The sequence below is a fragment of the Nerophis ophidion genome, linkage group LG28, assembly GCF_033978795.1.
Source record: "Nerophis ophidion isolate RoL-2023_Sa linkage group LG28, RoL_Noph_v1.0, whole genome shotgun sequence".
Taxonomy (NCBI): Eukaryota; Metazoa; Chordata; class Actinopteri; order Syngnathiformes; family Syngnathidae; genus Nerophis; species Nerophis ophidion.
In genome coordinates this window covers 15916934-15936906 of record NC_084638.1, presented here as the reverse complement: position 1 = coordinate 15936906, position 19973 = coordinate 15916934, and the positions used below count along the sequence as shown (strand labels likewise).

The 19973-nt window shown below is 37.5% G+C and overlaps 2 protein-coding genes across 4 annotated transcripts in view; one reads left to right on the top strand and one right to left on the bottom strand.

Annotated features, from left to right (window-relative positions):
* The window catches only part of LOC133545347 (zinc finger protein 391-like), a 148190-nt gene that overhangs the window by 22210 nt on the left and 106007 nt on the right, over positions 1 to 19973 (top strand). The window lies entirely within an intron of this gene.
* Positions 4360 to 17769, bottom strand: LOC133545325 (zinc finger protein OZF-like). 3 transcript variants are annotated; one of them, XM_061890797.1, is made up of 3 exons: positions 17266 to 17767; positions 14590 to 14787; positions 4360 to 5863 (listed from the first exon to the last, which is right to left on the bottom strand). In XM_061890797.1, exons 1-3 carry the CDS (start codon positions 17450 to 17452, stop codon positions 4674 to 4676), a joined length of 1575 nt encoding a protein of 524 aa, XP_061746781.1. In that variant the 5' UTR covers positions 17453 to 17767; the 3' UTR covers positions 4360 to 4673. The 3 variants fall into 3 exon arrangements, with proteins under 3 accessions (XP_061746781.1, XP_061746782.1, XP_061746783.1); XM_061890799.1 differs by lacking the exon at positions 4360 to 5863 and adding an exon at positions 8459 to 8949 and having other exon boundaries at positions 17266 to 17769; XM_061890798.1 differs by lacking the exons at positions 14590 to 14787; positions 17266 to 17767 and adding an exon at positions 13958 to 14190.

Genomic DNA, 19973 nt, shown 5'->3' with positions numbered 1-19973 from the left:
GTGCCTTTAATAGAATGTGTAGAAGCATTCGAAAGAATATTTTTTATTGCTGCTTATATTTATTTATGGTATGTTTTTTTTTTTTTTTTTAACTGAATATGCACAAGCATCGATTTAAGTTTATTCTACAAATGGACTGGCATAGGTAACTTATTTTTACGGGTAGTTAAATTCAACAGAACAAGGACAACCACGCGGTTGCAAGTACCAGACGTTTATACAGTCATGATCAAAAGTTTACATACACTTGTAAAGAACATAATGTCATGGCTGTCTTGAGATTCCCATAATTTCTACATCTCTTATTTTTTTTAAGATAGAGTGATTGGAGCACATACTTGTTGGTCACAAAAACCATTCATGAAGTTTTTGGTTCTTTTATGAATGTATTATGAGTCTACTGAAAATGTGAGCAAATGTGCTAGGTCAAAAGTATACATACAGCAATGTTAATATTTGCTTACATGTCCCTTGGCAAGTTTCACTGCGATACGGTGCTTTTGGTAGCCATCCACAAGCTTCTGGTTGAATTTTTGACCACTCCTCTTGACAAAATTGGTGCAAGTTAGCTAATGTTTTTTTTTTTGACATGGACTTGCGTCTTCAGCATTTTCCACACGTTTAAGTCAGGACTTTGGGAAGGCCATTCTAAAACCTTCATTTTAGCCTGATTTAGCCATTCCTGTACCACTTTTGACATGTGTTTGGGGTCATTGTCTTGTTGGAACACCCAACTGTGCCCAAGACCTAACCTCCGGGCTCGGGATTTTAGGTTGTCCTGAAGAATTTGGAGGTAATCCTCCTTTTTCATTGTCACATTAAAAGCACCAGTTACATTGGCAGCAAAACAGACCCAGAGCATAATACTACCACCACCATGCTTGACGGTGATAATGGTGTTCCTGGGATTAAAGACCTTGTTTTTTCTCCTCCAAACATATTGCTGGGTATTGTGGCCAAACAGCTCATTTTTTGTTTCATCTGACCAAATAACTTTACTCCAGAAGGTCTTAACTTTGTCCTTGTGAGGTCAGATGAAACAAACAATGAGCTGTTTGGCCACAATACCCAGCAATATGTTAGGAGGAGAAAAGGCGAGGCCTTTAATCCCAGGAACACCATGCCCGCCGTCATTGCTGGAAATATACTAAAATGCTGTATATATACTATATATAACATTTCTGTATTTATACTTTTGACCCAGCAGATTTGGTCACATTTTCAATGGACCCATAAGACATTCATAAAAGAACCAAACTTCATGAATGTTTTTTGTGACCAACAAGTATGTGCTCCAATCACTCTATCACAAAACAATAAAAATTGTAGAAATTATTGGAAACTTAAGACAGCCATGACATTATGTTCTTTACAAGTGTATGTAAACTTTTGACCATGACCGTATGTACATCATAAGTTATTTGTTTCAGAATTCAGAAAATGTAAAAATTAATTTTTTTAGGTTCCCATAAGTGCTTCGTTTAAAAATATCAACATTTAAAAAATAAATGGGAGTAAGTAGCGCCCCCGTGCGTCATTCATTACAATGACAGAAGCGTAAAAGTGGTTGAAATTGTGGCGATACACCTTGTTCATTTTCATGTTCTTGTTTCATTTTACTCCGAGGTAAGATATTATTTTTTATACATTACTAAAACATAAAAGTATTTCATTAGGATGGCGCCGCTGTAGTGGCTGCTGGTGGCAGGAGCTCTGTGCTCTTGTGTCATCTTTTTGTGTTCCTGCTGTTCCCCTCTTGTTTTCATATGGGGTTTTGTTGCCTTTTGGTTGGGGACCCTTTGGGACTGTGTGACAAGGGGTGGCACTTTTGTGACTTCTGCAGGGCTTTTTTGTGAACTTCTGGATCTGCCTACCGGAGACCAGCTGCTGGGTCTCTGCCACACCAGAGTCCATTTGGAGAGACTGGAGGAGATGAGGATGAAGAGACAGGGCTGCGGAGCTGGTGCTGAGCGCCGGTTACGGACAAGCTTTACAGTGTCTTGGCTGAATGAGCAGGTATTGGACACCTCGGTCTTCTTGCACGCATCCTCGCTCATCCATGCGGACAGGACACTGGCCAAGAGTTGGTGGGCGGCTCTCTTGGTTGCTCCTGACTCTGGCCATGCTCCTCCCACCCTAGCAGATGATGGCGTGGAACACCGCAGAGGCCCCCACAGTGTATAGGAGTGTTGAAATGATGTTTTTGTTTGGTTGCTTGTCTATGTAAGTTGCAATCGTATGTGCACAATATATATTATTGGTTAATTATTTTTGTTGTCGTTCTTTTACTTTTGTAGCAGTATGTAGCAATAACACTGCTGGAGTGACAGCAGGTTTGCATCAGTTCTGCTCTTTTAATGTCCTTTGTGTTCTTTGATGTTTCTCTCTTACACATATGTTTATGTGTGCTATGGCTATGAGGTTTTTCTATTTCTTCCCTCGACCTCAGTCTGGACCACCTCCCCAGGGGCCTAAGCTTTGACTGAATATTGTGTTTTTCATTTTACCATTCTTGCCAACTTTGAGACCTCCGATTTCAGGAGGTGGGGGAAGACATGGTTGGGGGCGTGGTTATGAGGGGAGGATATATTTACAGCTGTTGTGTGTGCAGTTGTGCACTGCACTTTCTAAAGTAGATTTTATTGTTACAAATGCATGATTGATTGATTGATTAAAACTTTTATTAGTAGATTGCACAGTACAGTACATAATCCGTACAATTGACCACTAAATGGTAACACCCGAATACATTTTTCAACTTGTTTAAGTCGGGGTCCACGTTAATCAATTCATGGTACAAATATATAATGTCAGCATAATACAGTCATCACACAAGTTAATCATCATAGTACATACATTGAATTATTTACAATCCGGGGGGTGGGATGAGGAGCTTTGATTGATATCCTTACTTCAGTCATCAACAATTGCATCAACAGAGAAATGGATATTGAAACAGTGTAGTCTTACTTAGTAGGATATGTACAGCAAGCAGAGAACATAGTGAGTTCGGATAGCATAAGAACAAGTATATACATTAGAAATACATTCGATTATTTACATTAGGTTATTTACAATCCGGGGAGATGGGATGTGAATGTAGGAGGATTAGTAAAGGGTAGGATTTGCCTGGAGGTGTTGTGGTGCATGTACAGTAGATGGCAGTATTATCCTATTTAAGAGTGTCACATGCTGTTTACGGCAGACGAACTGCCTTACGGTAGACGCACACGTGACTGCTGTTGTTGTGTGTTGTTACTGCGCTGGGAGGACGTTAATGAAACTGCCTAACAATAAACCCACATAAGAAACCAAGAACTCGCCCTCGATCATTCTACAGTTATGACGTCATTGGGCAGACACGCTCTCAGACACGTCACTCAGGTCCTCATGGAGTTAGAGGGGGCGTGGCCTCCAGCTCCGCCTGAATTTCGGGAGATTTTCAGGAGAAAATTTGTCCTGGGAGGTTTTCGGGAGAGGCGCTGAATTTCGGGAGTCTCCCGGAAAATCCGGGAGGGTTGGCAAGTATGATTTTACTCACCTCTCTCCCTAGCGTTTACCTGTTTCTTCCCTTTTTTGTAAGGAGCGCCGGAAGTTGGCAGACCCGTTAGCGATCCTGTTCTGTCTTTAAATGTTTGTCTGCTCTTGAATGGGATTGTCACAGCTAAACAGTGTGTGCAAACAATACAAATGCGCCTACCGATACTCCGGATATGCACTGGATGTGGCTTGGACTTTTTCAATTTCAATTCAAGTCAATGTGTTGATTTCCACTGCTGCCGAACCCTTTGTCGGTGCCGTACCACAACCCTGCGCTAAATATAAGCAGAGCTTCTATATTTGCCAGATGGCACAATGCGGCAGGTCAGTGGAGCTAAGATCTGCTTCTGTGGGACAGGAAGCCACGCTCAAACATAAGAATAAATTATCTGGTTTACTGTCAAAATAAAATACTAAAAATCTGTTTTGTTCAATGAAAATCTTCCCCAACATTTACTAAGATTAAACACAAATAAGGCAAGAAGATAAGTTTCCAACCTTACTCTTTTCTAAATAAAATGTGTGCAGCTGAGTCTGTCTCTCAGCAGTAAATGTGCTGCTGCTTGCTGCTTGAATAGATGCTGGAGTGTAAAACACAAAATGGCACATATGTCATCTCTGTATGCATTGCAACTATAAAGTACTTTTTTCTACTTTCCAATTGTATTTATTGATGAATAAAACAAACAACCAACTCCACTCGCGATAGCTCTAAAGTTCAGTGATATGATGCTAACTTCAGACTTTTTCTTCATTTTTGATGTTTAGCAGTAGTAACATCCATGATGTAACAATGCTGCTAATCTTCCAGAGTCCATGTTTTGTTTAATATTTTATTCATTCATACTTATGGTTGGATAATAACATCAATGAAATGCAATGGAAAACTTTTTCGATTTTTTAAGACACAAAAACAAATGAAAATATTAACATGTCCTCTTCAAAGATGAGACGACAAAAAAAATAGTAGCTGCATATATAATATTCAATTCATTCACACGACTTAAAAAGTAATTCCAGGACAACATATAACAGTAGAACATGAGAAGCACACATACAACATCAAATATACATTCATATTAAACATGCTGTGTTTTTAAAGTACGTTTTGCACAAACACTGTTTAGGTGTTTCTAAATCCCTGCAGCTTCCATGACTGTTACACACTTGTGTTTACTGACCTGATAATTATACCGGAACATCTTATCACACACAGTGCAACAAAATGGTTTCTCTCCCGTGTGTGTTCTCATGTGCGTGGACATGTCAGGCTTTCTGGAAAAACTTTTCTTGCAAACAGAGCAAGTAAAAGGTTTCTCTCCAGTGTGTGTTCTCATGTGCGTGAACATGTCAGGCTTTCTAGAGAAACTCTTCTTACAAACAGAACAAGAATAAGGTTTCTCTCCAGTGTGTGTTCTTATGTGTCGGGTCATATGTTGCCTTGTGGAGAAACTCTTCTCACAAACAGAGCAAGTAAAAGGTTTCTCTCCAGTATGTGTTCTCATGTGTGTGGTCATGTCAACCTTCCTGGAGAAACTCTTCTTACAAACAGAGCAAGTAAAAGGTTTCTCTCCAGTATGTGTTCTCATGTGTCTGGTCATTATAAGCTTTGTGGAGAAACTCTTCTTACAAACAGAGCAAGGAAAATGTTTCTCTCCAGTGTGTGTTCTCATGTGTGTGGTCATGTCAAGCTTCCTGGAGAAACTCTTCTTACAAACAAAGCAAGTAAAAGGTTTCTCTCCAGTATGTGTTCTCATGTGTTTGGTCATGTCAGGCTTTCTGGAGAAACTCTTCTTACAAACAGAGCAAGTAAAAGGTTTTTCTCCAGTATGTATTCTCATGTGTTCTGTAAAATGACTCTTCTGTCTAAATGATTTTCCACATTCGGAGCAGTCAAAGTGTTTGTTTTTAGTGTGATGTTTCGTATCACCTTTAGAGTCATTTTTACTCTCCAAAGGTTTTTGGATGTGGTCACTGTGATCAGAATAGTCTGACATCATGTGGTCCATGTCTGACAGTGGAGCAAAGATGCTGTCTGGTTCTGATTTTATATCTTCACAATGCTCCCCATCAGCTTCTGTGATGCGTTGACTTACAAGCTCCGCCCCTCTGTTCTCCTCACTTTGACTGGGATGAAGCTGTAAGGAATGAGCTTCATCTTCATCATTAGCCTCCTCCAACCTTTGAAGCTGCTCCCACAGTTCCTCCTCTTCCTCTTTAACGTGGGAGGGGGCCCGTAGCTCCTTCTGTCCCACACTGGAGCTCCACTCCTGCTGCTTGGAGGGAATCTCTTCATGACTCCCTGCTGACACCTGCTGGACGTCTGCAGATTATAAAACACAAATGAGGTGTTACTGTATTGGAGTTTGCAGTATTCAAACTATTCCCATGTGAGGTAGGCCAAATAGACAGTGGTGGGCAAACAACCTGGAAAATGTAGTAAGTAAAGCTACAAGTCACTCTCAATTAAATGTAGATAAGCTATCCTCAGAGAACTGTAGCAAACTACACTGCAAAATTAGCTTGCCACATCAAAGCTACACTTAACAGCATTTCCATCAATTGGCCCACATGTATAATATCAATGTTAATGTAACTGAGAGTGTAGAAATGGACCCAGTGAGAGAACTACATGTCTTCAACTCATCCCTGAGCATGTTCCACCACTTAACTCCTAAAACTGAAAGACATTTACATTTTAAATTCCTTCTTACATTACGTATTTCAAAAATCAATATCCCCCGTGAATGATAGTTTTCTCCTCTTAATTTAAATAACCTAAGAATACAAGCTGGAAGAATGTTGTTCTTTACTCGAAAAATAATTTCCAAGGTTTTTAAAAACACAATTTCTGAAAATTTTTGCACATTAGCTCTTACAAATAATGGATTGGTATGTCCATAGTAGCACACTTTGTGTATTAATCTAATGACCCTTTTTTGCAGTTGAATTATTTGTTTTAGAAACATTTCCCCTAACTTCAACACAATATGTTAAATATGGAAAAATAAAAGAATAATATAACATATGCAGACATGTCTTATTCAGCATGTTTTACTTTATAAAGAGTAGCAATGGAATTGGATATGTTTCCCTTTACCATGTTTTTCGGATTATAAATCGCTCCAGAGAATAAATCGCACTGGCCGAAAATGCATTATAAAGAAGGGGGAAAAAAACATATATAAGTGTCACTAAAGTATAAGTCGCATTTTTGGGGGAAATTTATTTGATAAAATCCAACACAAAGAATAGACATTTAATAGGCGATTTAAAATAAATAAAGAATAGTGAACAACAGGCTTAATAAGTGTACGTTATATGACACATAAATAACCAACTGAGAAGGTGCCTGGTGTGTTAAGGTAACATATTATGGTAAGAGTCATTCAAATAACTAGAACATATAGAACATGCTATACGTTTACCAAACAATCTGTCACTCTTAATCGTTAAATCCCATGAAATCTTCTTCCTCTATGTCGCTTCTAAACAACTCTGCCAACTCCAAAGTAGACAATGTGCCGCTTCCTCTTCTATCAGTACATCTAGTCTCTTACATGAATGAGATAAATCATATTTTTTGATATTTTACAGTCAGGTGTTAATAATTTCACACATAAGTCCCTCCAGAGTATAAATCGCACCCCTGGTCAAAATAATTTACTATCAATTATTCTTCCCAATAATTTAGCTTCATTTACTCTATCAATTTCCACTTGTTTTAATTTTAGATTTGCTTAACAATTTGTCCTTGCACTACTAAGCACCACAAAATTTGTTTTCTTATCATTTAATGATAACTTATAAGTATCAAAACATTTTTTTAGCTGAATCAACTCAACCTCTATACGTCCTTCGAGTCTTCTCCTCAAAAATATACATGTGTATCATCTGCAAACATAATACATTTCAATTAAATACTGAAAAACATAATTTAAATTAAAAAAAAAATAAATAAAAAAAAAAAAAAATATATATATATATATATATATATATATATATATATATATATTAGGGGTGTGGGGAAAAATCGATTCGAATACGAATCGCGATTCTCACGTTGTGCGATTCAGAATCAATTCTCTTTTTTTTTTTTAAAATCGATTTTTTTTAAATTAATGTATTTTTTATCAATCCAACAAAACAATACACAGCAATACCATAACAATGCAATCAAATTCCAAAACCATACCTGACCCAGCAACACTCAGAACTGCAATAAACAGAGCAATTGAGAGGAGACACAAACACGACACAGAACAAACCAAAAGTAGTGAAACAAAAATGAATATTATCAACAACAGTATCAATATTAATTATAATTTCAGCATAGCAGTGATTAAAAATCCCTCATTGACATTATAATTAGACATTTATAAAAAATTTAAAAAAAGAACAATAGTGTCACAGTGGCTTACACTTGCATCGCATCTCATAAGCTTGACAACACACTGTGTCCAATGTTTTCACAAAGATAAAATAAATCGTACTTTTGGTTCGTTTAATAGTTCAAACAAATGTACATTATTGCAATCAGTTGATAAAACATTGTCCTTTACAATTATAAAAGCTTTTTTTTTTTTTTATCTACTACTCTGCTAGCATGTCAGTAGACTGGGGTAGATTCTGCTGAAATCCTATGTATTGAATGAATACAGAATCGTTTTGAATCGGAAAAATATCGTTTTTGAATCGAGAATCACGTTGAATCGAAAAAAATCGATATATTATCGAATCGCGACCCCAAGAATCGATATTGAATCGAATCGTGGGACACCCAAAGATTCGCAGCCCTAATATATATATATATATATATATATATATATATATATATATATTAGGTGTGGCAAAAAAGTATTTAGAGAGCCACTGATTGTTCAAGTTCTCCCACTTAAAATGATGACAGAGGTCTGTAATTTTCATCATAGGTACACTTCAACTGTGAGAGACAGAATGTCAAAAAAAAATCCAGGAATTCACATTGTAGGAATTTTAAAGAATTTATTTGTAAATTATGGTGGAAAATAAGTATTTGGTAAACCATTCAAAGCTCTCACTGATGGAAGGAGGTTTTGGCTCAAAATCTCACGATACATGGCCCCATTCATCGTCCTGTCCCCTTAGCAGAAAAACAGCCCCAAAACATGATGTGTTCACCCCCATGCTTTACAGTAGGTATGGTGTTCTTGGGATGCAACTCAGTATTTTTCTTCCTCCAAACACGAAGAGTTGAGTTTATACGAAAAAGTTCTATTTTGGTTTCATCTGACCACATGACATTCTCCCAATCCCCTGCTGTATCATCCATGTATCCATTTTGGTATAAACCGTTAGATCAGGGGTCTGCAACACGCGGCTCTGGAGCCGCATGGGTTTCTTTCATGCCTCCGCCGTTGCTCCCTTTGGCTTTGAAACCGAATGTCAACAAATAATGGTTACTTGATCTATTATATTTAATTTTATTTAGTTAGTTTATTTCAATTCAACAGTTGTTATTTTTGAGAGTTCTGGGATCTTGTCATAGGAAAATAAAACACATTTGAAAATATTGTCGATGTAAATGTATGTCACAGCCCTTATGCGACATCTCTTGCTGCCATGCAGTTGTATTGTTGTTAGCGGTCAACCCCTAGCAATGGACGGATCAAGAGAAACATTTTATTTACTTACATTTTTATTAATTTGCAGTTTTTATTGATGACTAAGTAATTGTTTTTAATTTTTAGTCAAATGAATATGCCACAGAACATTGGAATGAGTTGATGTTTTAATTTGAATTCATTAATAAGGTAAAGAAGAGTATTTTTTGTTATGAACAGAATCGGTAATTGGCGGAGTCCAAACCTCACTGGAAACGTGTCTGACTTACTGCTGACAATTTTTTGGCTATAAAAAGCTAAATTAGGTCTTATTTGTATGAGTGCACATGTGTGTTACTGTATATGTGGTTTGAGTGCTAATATTATAATTTTTATTTAGAACACTTCGTATTACTTCAATTTTTTTCCGTGCTTCTAAATGTTTTCATTTAGTAGCACCAGTGCCCGAGTGAAAAAGCAAAGCATCGGTGGCCATGGATGAAGTACTGGCTGTCCAGAGTCGGGACCCAGGATGGACCGCTCGCCTGTGTATCGGTTGGGGACATCTCTGCGCTGCTGATCCGCCTCCGCTTGGGATGGTTTCCTGCTGGCTCCACTATGGACGGGACTCTCGCTACTATATTGGATCCACTTTGGATTGGACTCTCACCGTTATGTTAGATCCACTGTGAAATGGACTATTATGTTAGACCCGCTCGACATCCATTGCTTTCAGTCCCCTAAAGGGGGGGGGGGGGGGGGGGGGGTTGCCCACATATGTGGTCCTCTCCAAGGTTTCTCGTAGTCATCGTCACTGTCACCTACGTCCCATTGGGTGTGAGTTTTTCCTTGCCCTTATGTGGGCTCTACCGAGGATGTCGTGGTTTGTGCAGCCCTTTGAGATACTTGTGATTTAGGAGTATATAAATAAACATTGATTGATTGATTCTGCCTACAATGAACTTAAAGGCCTATTGAAACCCACTACTACCACCACGCAGTCTGATAGTTTATATATCAATGATGGAATATATACATTGCAACACATGCCAATACAGCCTTTTTAGTTTACTAAATTGCAATTTTAAATATCCCGGGACTTTTTTCTTGAAAACGTTGCGTAATGATGACGTGTACGCGTGACGTCACGGGCTGTTATGAATATAAGCACTGCGTACACACTCAGTTAAAAGGCGTCTGCTTTAACGGCATAATTACACAGTATTTTGGAGATCTGTGTTGCTGAATCTTTTGCAACTTGTTCAATTTTTATTGGAGAAGTCAAGGTAGAAAGACGGAGTTGGGAAGCTTTAGCCTTTAGCCACACAAACACACGGAGATTCCTTGTTTAAAATTCACAGAGGTGAAACTTTACCATGGATCACAGCGGTCAAGGATCCCAACCGAATGTCAACCAGCAGGTTTCGGTGAGAAAATTATGGTTAAAAAGTCGCTTCTTACCGGATATCAGCTGAACTTGTGCCTCCCGTACAGCTGCCGTCGACTTCCCCGAGACACTGCACGTCAACACCCAGCCGTGGACGTACACTTCAGACTATCAGGTACTGTTAAACTCACTAAAACACTACCAACACAATAGAAAGATAAGGGATTTCCCAGAATTATCCGAGTAAATGTCTCTAAAAACATAGGAATCCATCTCAATGCAACACGATTGCAATCGCGTTTTTTTTTATAACTTGTTTTCTTTTTTCTAGTCCGTCGCTATCAATATCCTCAAACACAAATCTTTAATCCTGGCTCAAATTAATGGGGAAATTGTCGTTTTCTCGGTCCAAATAGCTCTTTTTGTTGGAGGCTCCCATTAAAATCAATGTGAATATATGAGGAGCCATCAACATGTGACGTCATCGTCTGCGACTTCCGGTAGAGGCAGGGCATTTCTCTTAGCACCTAAAGTTGAAAACTTTATCGTGGATGTTCTCTACGAAATCTTTTCAGCAAAAATATGGCAATATCGCAAAATGATCAAGTATGACACATACAATGGACCTGCTATCCCCGTTTAAATAAGAAAATCTCATTTCAGTAGGCCTTTAAAAAGCATCCAAACACCTCCATTAAAGGCCTACTGAAACCCACAACTACCGACCACGCAATCTGATAGTTTATATATCAACGATGAAATCTTAACATTGCAACACATGCCAATACGGCCGGTTTACTTTACTAAATTGCAATTTTAAATTTTGCGCGGAAGTATCATGCTATCATGATGACGCGTGTGCTTGACGTCACGCATTGTAGAGGACATTTTGTTCCAGCACCGTACTCAGCTATAAGTTGTCTCTTTTCATCACATAATTCCACAGTATTATGGACTTCTGTGTTGCTGAATCTTTTGTAATTTGTTCAATGAATAATGGAGACATCAATGAGGAAAGCTGTAGGTGGGAAGCGGTGTATTGGGGCCGTCTTTAGCAACACAAACACAGCCGGTGTTTCATTGTTTACATTCCCGAAAGATGACGGTGAAGCTTTCCTATGGAAAAAAGCGGTCAAGCGAACACAGTTGGATTGGACCACACACACAAAGTACAGTCTATTATACAGCGATCATTTCGAAAGATCGTGTTTCGAAGAGGGTCCCTTGCCAAGGGCAGAGATGGGCATCGCCACCACCCGTCGCCTGGTGAAGAAGAAAGGTGCGGGGCCGACCTTCAGGTTGTACAGGTACGACCATATAATCTCACTAAAAACACTTGTAACACAATAAGCAGATATGGGATTTTCCAGAATTATCTTAGTAAATGTGTCTAATAACATCTGAATCGCTCCTAATGTATAGTCTTTTTTTTTTTTTATCATTATTTTCTAGTTCTTCACTCTCATTTTCCTCATCCACGAATCTTTCATCCTCGCTCAAATTAATGAGGAAATCGTTGCTTTCTCGGTCCGAATCGCTCTCTCTGCTGGTGGCCATGATTGTAAACAATGTTCAGATGTGAGGAGCTCCACAACCCGTGACGTCACACGCACATCGTCTGCTACTTCCGGTACAGGCAAGGCTTTTTTATTAGCGACCAAAAGTTGCAAACTTTATCGTCAATGTTCTCGACTAAATCCTTTCAGCAAAAATATGGCAATATCGCGAAATGATCAAGTATGACATAGAATGGACCTGCTATCCCCGTTTAAACAAGAAAATCTCATTTCTGTAGCCCTTTAAGGTCGTATGTACATGCAGTAACAAGTACAATTTTAAAAAGATGGAATATTTACATCTTTTTGCTTATTAGCGCATTACTTTCAAAAAAGCATCCTTTTTTTTTCAACATCACTGAATATTACACACTGCAGACTTCCTGAGAGCCAACCTACTTTGTAAAACAGCACTTACTGTATAAGGTCTGCTGTCACTATGACGGAGACTGATAGACTCGTGTTATATTCCCGTTTGGATGAAGAAAGACTCATAATCGTCGCACGGTATAGGGGGTGAAGCCAAGCGTCTTTGCGGGCCTAAATTGGCTGTCAAAGGGTACCAACTTGTCAGAGTACGTCCTCATCGTTCTATTATCCAGGTGAGAGGCACAATTCATGATCCGGAATAATCTTTCAACAGCACCGAGGCGAGGAAGGAGCTCACCAGCCGGTGATGTCAACATAGACACACAAGCTATAAATAGTTTGTCTGCGTTAACACTTATAATAACAATATCACTAATACTTGGTTGGTATCCAAGCCACGGAATGCAAATGGAGTATTGTTGGCACTTTTTGGACGGTTATAGAGCAGGGGTCCCAAAAAAAATGTTTTTTTTTTTTTTTTTTTTAAATTAAATCAACATAAAAAAACACAATATACACTTACAATTAGTGCACCAACCACAAAAACCTCCCTTTTTCATGAAGGATAAAAAAAAGGTTGGGGACCACTGTTATAGAGGACCTCCCATTGGCTCCATTGCATGTGGACTTTTATTTACATTTATGAGTTAGAATGTGATTTGAATATATATATATATATATATATATATATATATATATATATATATATATATATATATATATATATATCGTCATGTATTTTATAATGATTGTGAACAATAAAAAACATTTCTCAAAAAACTGCAGTTTTTCTCTAAATTCAAATGATTAGATTTAAGACATTAAAGGGAAACATTATCACAATTTCGAAAGGGTTAAAAACAATAAAAATCAGTTTCCAGTGGCTTGTTTTATTTTTTGAAGTTTTTAAAAAAAACTTTACCGGTCTCGGAATATCCCTAAATAAAGCTTTAAAGTGCCTTATTTTCGGCTCTCTGCGAAGACACTGGCCATTTCCCTGTGACGTCATACAGTGCTGCCAATGTAAACAAACAATGAGAATAGCACAGCAAGATATAGCGACATTAGCTCGGATTCAAACTCGGATTTCAGCGACTTAAGCGATTCAACAGATTACGCATGTATTGAAACATATGGTTGGAGTATGAAAATATTGAAAAAGAAACTGAAGCTATTGAGCGAAAAGCTATTGACGCTATTCATAGCCATAGCATGGCCGAATAGCTGCGTTAGCATCGCCGGTAAAATGTGCGGACCAAACGATCAGGACTTTCGCATCTTTTGACACTGGAGCAACTTAAATCCGTCGATTGATAAGTGGGTTTTTTTGCATTAAATGTGGGTGAAAGGAAACGTAATATAGTTGCAAATGCATCAACAGGTTATCCATACATCTCTGTTCCATGTCTGCTTTAGCACCGCCGGTAAATAGCATGTTAGCATCGATTAGCACAGCATGTTAGCATTGATTAGCGTAGCATGTTAGCATCGATTAGCTGGCAGTCAACATCAACAAAACTCACCTTTGTGATTTCGTTGACTATTGTTGCAAATGCATTTGCAGGTTATCCATACATCTCTGTGCCATGTCTGCCTTAGCATCGCCGGTCAAATGTGGAGACACTTTGGCACATTCAATGGGGGTCTGGCGGCAGACACTTTCGCATCTTCGGGCCAGTGGTGCAACTTGAATCCCTCCCTGTTAGTGTTGTTACACCTTCCGACAAAACACTGTCGAAGCATGATGTCTCCAAGGTTCCAAAACATAGTCAAAAAAACGGAAAATAACAGAGCTGAGACCCGGTGTTTGTAATGTGTTGAAAATGAAAATGGTGGGTGTGTTACCTCGGCGACGTCACATTCTGACGTCATCGCCTCCAGCGCGATTAACAGAAAGGTGTCTAATTCGCCAAAATTCACCCATTTAGAGTTCGGAAATCGGTTAAAAAAATATATGGTCTTTTTTCTGCACCATCAAGGTATATATTGACGCTTACATAGGTCTGGTGATAGTGTTCCCCTTTAAGTTTATGAGCATGAACTGATGAATCCTACTTGGATGAGAGGACAAACGTCTTCTAAGACAAAGTGGACAGTCCAGTTGTGATGGATTGAATGCCGTGAGAGTAAAATGATATGTGGATGTTGTGCTTACTTGGACTGTGATGAAGCTGTGAGGACTCAGGTGGTTTGTCTTCATGCTCTTCAGTCTTCACAGAGACAACAGTCAGTGGAAACTTGCTGAGATTAGCATCCTCCTGTCCTAGAAGACAATCTTCCTCCTCTTCCTCTTTAATGTGGGGGGGCTGTGGATCCTCCTCTTCCTCTTTAATATGGGAGGACTGCTGGACGTCTGTTGGGTAGATAAGTAAATAAGATAGAGAGAGAATAGAACAAGTTTTTGAACTGACACTGTTAACACAATGTCATTACTTGTGTTCCTTCCTGTGTTGGGATAAACGCGTGTAGCAAAACAACCAATAAAAACACGGGAAATACCTACTTGTTTCTTAAAATCAATTCAAAAGTGGTACAGTGAGTACAACAACAGACTTGGAAATTTGATAAGGGGCAATTTGAAAAGTTGTTATAAGTACCAGGCAGCATTGATTGAGGCATTCTTAACTTCAATGATGTAAAGTGTGTAAATATTTTATTCTGTATACTATCTGTTACACCTACTCTTTATCTCTAAACTTAACCATAATATTATCATGATTTTGTCATTACTATAACTTCAATATCTTGGAAATTTAAAAAAATGTAATTTAAAAATCACTTAAAAAAAAACATTCATAGTATGTTTTTGTTATCATGCAAAATATGTTTTGGTGGTCATTTTGTTGGCTGGGCCAAAGGGAACTTTTACCAAAAACATGTTTTACTATGTGGTGTTTTATGGAGTATCTCCATCAACAAATCCTCTTTAGGAATTGTAGACCATCTACGACACGCTGAAGGAAAGTCAGTCACCTTTATGTTCTTTTAATAAATCAAGTGTTGACTACTTTGGTTATTGAACATAAATGTTTACTTTAACTTATTGATGCATGTAAGTCAGAATCAGGAAATACAATTATAACTAATTACATTTGATTACAGTATAAAATGTACTTGGTGAGTGTGTGAGATTTCTGTAAACGACTTGATACTGTACATGTTTACATCTTCTTGGGGACTGGAACACAGATATGTCCTGAAAGGATGCACCCATTCTTAAAACTTTCACTAAGCTGTGCCACCAACATTGCCTCACTTAGCTCATTAAGCAAACTACCAGGGTGAGTGAGTTATTTTAAACCTTCATAGACCTCGTTGTTACTTCTGACCATTCTAAGATCACCACAAGTGGAACTACTGTATGCGGCTTAAGTGATCATTCCATCATTTTTTGTACCTGTAAAGAACATAGAACCGAGGCTGACGGCCACAAAACAAGCACAGCTCCAATCCTCAAGACCAAGACTCGGAAGGCTTTCAATGACAAACTGGCGCATTAACACTCGCCCCTGGTACTTGCAAGTACCTAGGTCTGTGGGTCAATTCCTATCCTCAGAAAAGAAAATTACTTCACAGTCAAAGTGGGTGACAATATTATAACAAACAAAAATTTGATTACCCATCTTGGTTGCATCATAGAGACTAATCTCTCTAGTGAAAAAATGACTACTAAGGTAGTCAAAGAATCAACCGACAAATTATGTTCTTACTAGTGTTGTCCCGATACCAATATTTTTGTACCGGGACCTGTACCAAAATGTATTTTGATACTTTTCTAAATAAAAGTGACCACAAAAAACTGCATTATTGGCTTTATTTAAACAAAAAAAAATCTTAAGGTACATTAAACAGATGTTTCTTATTGCAAGTTTGTCCTTAAATAAAATAGTGAACATACTGGACAACTTGTCTTTTAGTAGTAAGTAAACAAACAAAGGCTCCTAATCTAGTCTGTTGACATATGCAGTAACATATTGTGTCATTTATATTCAATAATTTTGTCAAATTTATTAAGGACAAGTGGTCGAAAATTGATTAATCATCTACTTGTTCATTTACTAGTAATTTCTGCTTATGTTCTGTTTTAACATGTGCTATCTACACTTCTGTTAAAATGTAATAATCACTGATTCTTCTATTGTTTGATACTTTACATTAGTTTTGGATGAGACCACAAATTTAGGTATCAATCTGAAACCGTACAGTAATATACACCATTCTACCAAAATACCCATGCAGCTGACTAGATACTTCCAAAATGTAAAATATATTGACCATTATAACACCAGAGGTAGTTGTACAGATTCCACCGCAAAAAAAGTTCTAATTTGTTTGCCTGCTATACCACCAAAATGTGGATCTTCCGATCAATAGCCATTAAGGAGTGTAATTCCCTTACTTCCTTCAAAGGCAATTTGAAAATACATTACAGGTTGTAACTGGGAATAGAAAAGGCTTTTTGCTTTCTTAAAATTTTATTTTCTAGCAGTATTTTTGTACTTTAAATGCTACTTTCTACATAGTACTGTGTTTTGTGTGAGTGAACAAATATTTAAACTGAAACCATCTCAGGCTTTCTTGTAGCAGTGAATGTGTACCGTGATTAATTTTTAGCCTTTCCTATGCAAACTTCTCATAACTCCTTCAATCAATCAATCACACATTGTTACAAACTGAGAGGAACATCAACCTCAAACTGTCTCGTTTTCATGAAGAATCTAAATCAAAGCATTGCATCATCCCCACAAGACAAAGCATATTTCTATTGAAGAAACGTGTGAATAATTAAATATAAAGTTAGTAAATATGTGAGAGTAAGAAGGAAACAAACCTTGTCTCTGTAACACAACTTGATGTTTCTTAAAAACAGCGTCCAGTAGTTGATTGTTTTGCTCCTTTGTTCTCGAAAGTTCCGCCTCGTATTCTGCTATCGTTCTTTCTAACACTACAAATATTTCTTCAACGGCAGCAGTTAGTCGCTGATCCACCAACGCTCTCAACATTTGTAATGTAGACATTTTCACACAATCACAACACTTTACTCTCACACTTGATCTCTACTTAGCGATGTGTTGATAACTTATGTGTCTTCTGTTAGCAGCTAACAAGCTAAGCTAACGAGCGAGCTAAGCTAATTAACAAGCAATGATAGCTTCTGGCGCTTCGAGACGAATATATCTTTAAATAAAAAAAATCAAGTGTATTGTATTCGACGTAAATATTCAAAACTGGAGAAAAAATGGTAAGACTGACTTATTAGCGTCCTGCTCACGTCTCCTACTTCCTCCTTCCTTCCTCTTCTGTTTAATGGCGGTTGGCAAGCAACCTTCTGGTGCGCATTAGCGCCACCTACTGTAATGGAGTGTGGACCGAGGTGGATCCCTATTCTATATTCTTTTATTTAACCCAGTGTTTTTAAATATGTTTATATTGCTTTATATCCTCTGTGTTCTGAATGCAATCCTAATATATCTTCCACTGCTAACCTAATATTTTCTTTCGCCAACCTACTTTCCAGTATTTCTCTTTCTCTATTGTATTTCCTACATTGTATTAAAACATGGTCAACATTTTCTAACTGATGGCAAGAATCACACAGTCCTGTAGTATGTTTGCCTATCAATTTTAGTGAACTATTTCGATATGTATATCCTAATCTCATTGTAGTAATAATGTCTTCTTCCTTCCTAAATCTACCCCTCCTCTCATGACACCTACTCTCCTCTGGACTTTGTAATAATCTCTACCTTTTGTTTCCTTATTCCAATAATCCTGCCACTTTTTATTGTGTTCTATCTTAATTATGTTCTTCACTTCTTCTTTACTGTGCTTAATCTCCATTTTTACTTCTGTTTTAGTGCTTGTTTGTTTTGCGTATCTATCAGCTAATTCATTCCCCACAACTCCTACATGAGCAGGAACCCAGAGAAATGTTACCACACCTCCCACTTTATTTATTCTGCAGATTGTCTGAACTATGTCATAAACTATATCTTGTCTTGTTTCTGATGCTATGTTGTTTATGCTCATCAAAGCACTGCTGGAGTCCGATCACACAACTACTTTCCTTGCTTGGTTTTCCTCTATCCAGTTAACTGCCATATAAATTGCGACCAAGTCCCCCGTAAAATAAGTTAGTTTATCACTGATTCTTTTATTGAATACTATGTTTTCTTTTTGGATAACTGCTGCAGCTCCTACCTTACTATTTATAGTTTTTGATGCATCTGTGTATATCATGCTGTTGTCTAAAAACATTTCCTTAATCCATTGTTCTATCTGGTAACTATTTAAATTAATATTCTTTAGTAATTGCATGTTTACCTTTGGGTTGTCATACATCCACGGTGGTATTGCAGGAATTGGTACTGTAGGGCTAACTTTAATATTGTCAATTTGAGCTTTTTTACATATGTCTCCTATTATCTACCCAAAACTATTCTTTTTTTTTCTTCTCTTTTTCTTGGCAGATTAGTAGCACTTGACAAGTTGGATGTCCTTGCTTGGATCCTTTTAAGTTTGCCCAATAAACTGCTGACAGTTGATCTCTCCTCATGTCTAAAGGTTTTTCATTCATTTCTATTTGTAATGCTGCCACTGGAGTTGATTTAGTAGCTCCACAACATAACCTTAAAGCCTGTGATTGGATCCTGTCTATTTTCCCAAGTAATGTTTTTGAAGCAGATTAGTAAATAATGCATCCATGACCAATAACAGATGGAATTAAAGTGATATATATTGTTTTCAATGTCAACCTATCAGCCCCCTAATCTTTACCCCTCAAAACCCTCATTATGTTCAACACCTTTTTACTTTTCTCCACTATTTTGCTGATGTGGGTAACCAGTTCATATTTTTATCAAACCATATTCCTAAACATTTAAATACTTATATTTTCTCCATCGAGTTTAATTTGTAGCTTGTTTTGAACTTTCCTCTTTGTAAAATTCATGACATTAGTCTTTCCAACAGAGAATCTCAAACCCCAAGTTCCCAATTCTTGAACTTTATTTACCGCTTTTTGAATCTTCCTTTCTCTATAATTTGTATTTCTACCTCTCTTCCACATCACTCCATCATCACAAACAATACCACCTCAACAACACTTCCACTTCACTAAACACTTAATTTATCATTATTGAAAATAGTACTGGACTTATTATACTCTCTTGCGGGGTCCCATTTTCCAGTTCATATTCTCAACTATATTCATTCTCTATTTTTACAAACATGGTTCTACTTGCTATGAAGTCTTTTATTCATCTATACATTTTCCCTATAATCCCAAATTTATTTAGTTTTATCAGCAACCCCTGTTTCCACAACATATCATAAGCTTTCTTTATGTCAAGAAATACTGCAATTATACTTTCTTTATTTATAAGTACTTATCTAATTTCCTCTTCCAGCTTCTAACATAGAAGCTTAAAAACCTTACAATGATTCTTTCCGGGAGGCCTTCCTCGACAAACTGCACAAGCACAGATTTGCTCTCCGTCTTTTTTCCATATCTAAATGCCATCAATCTCTTCATCATTG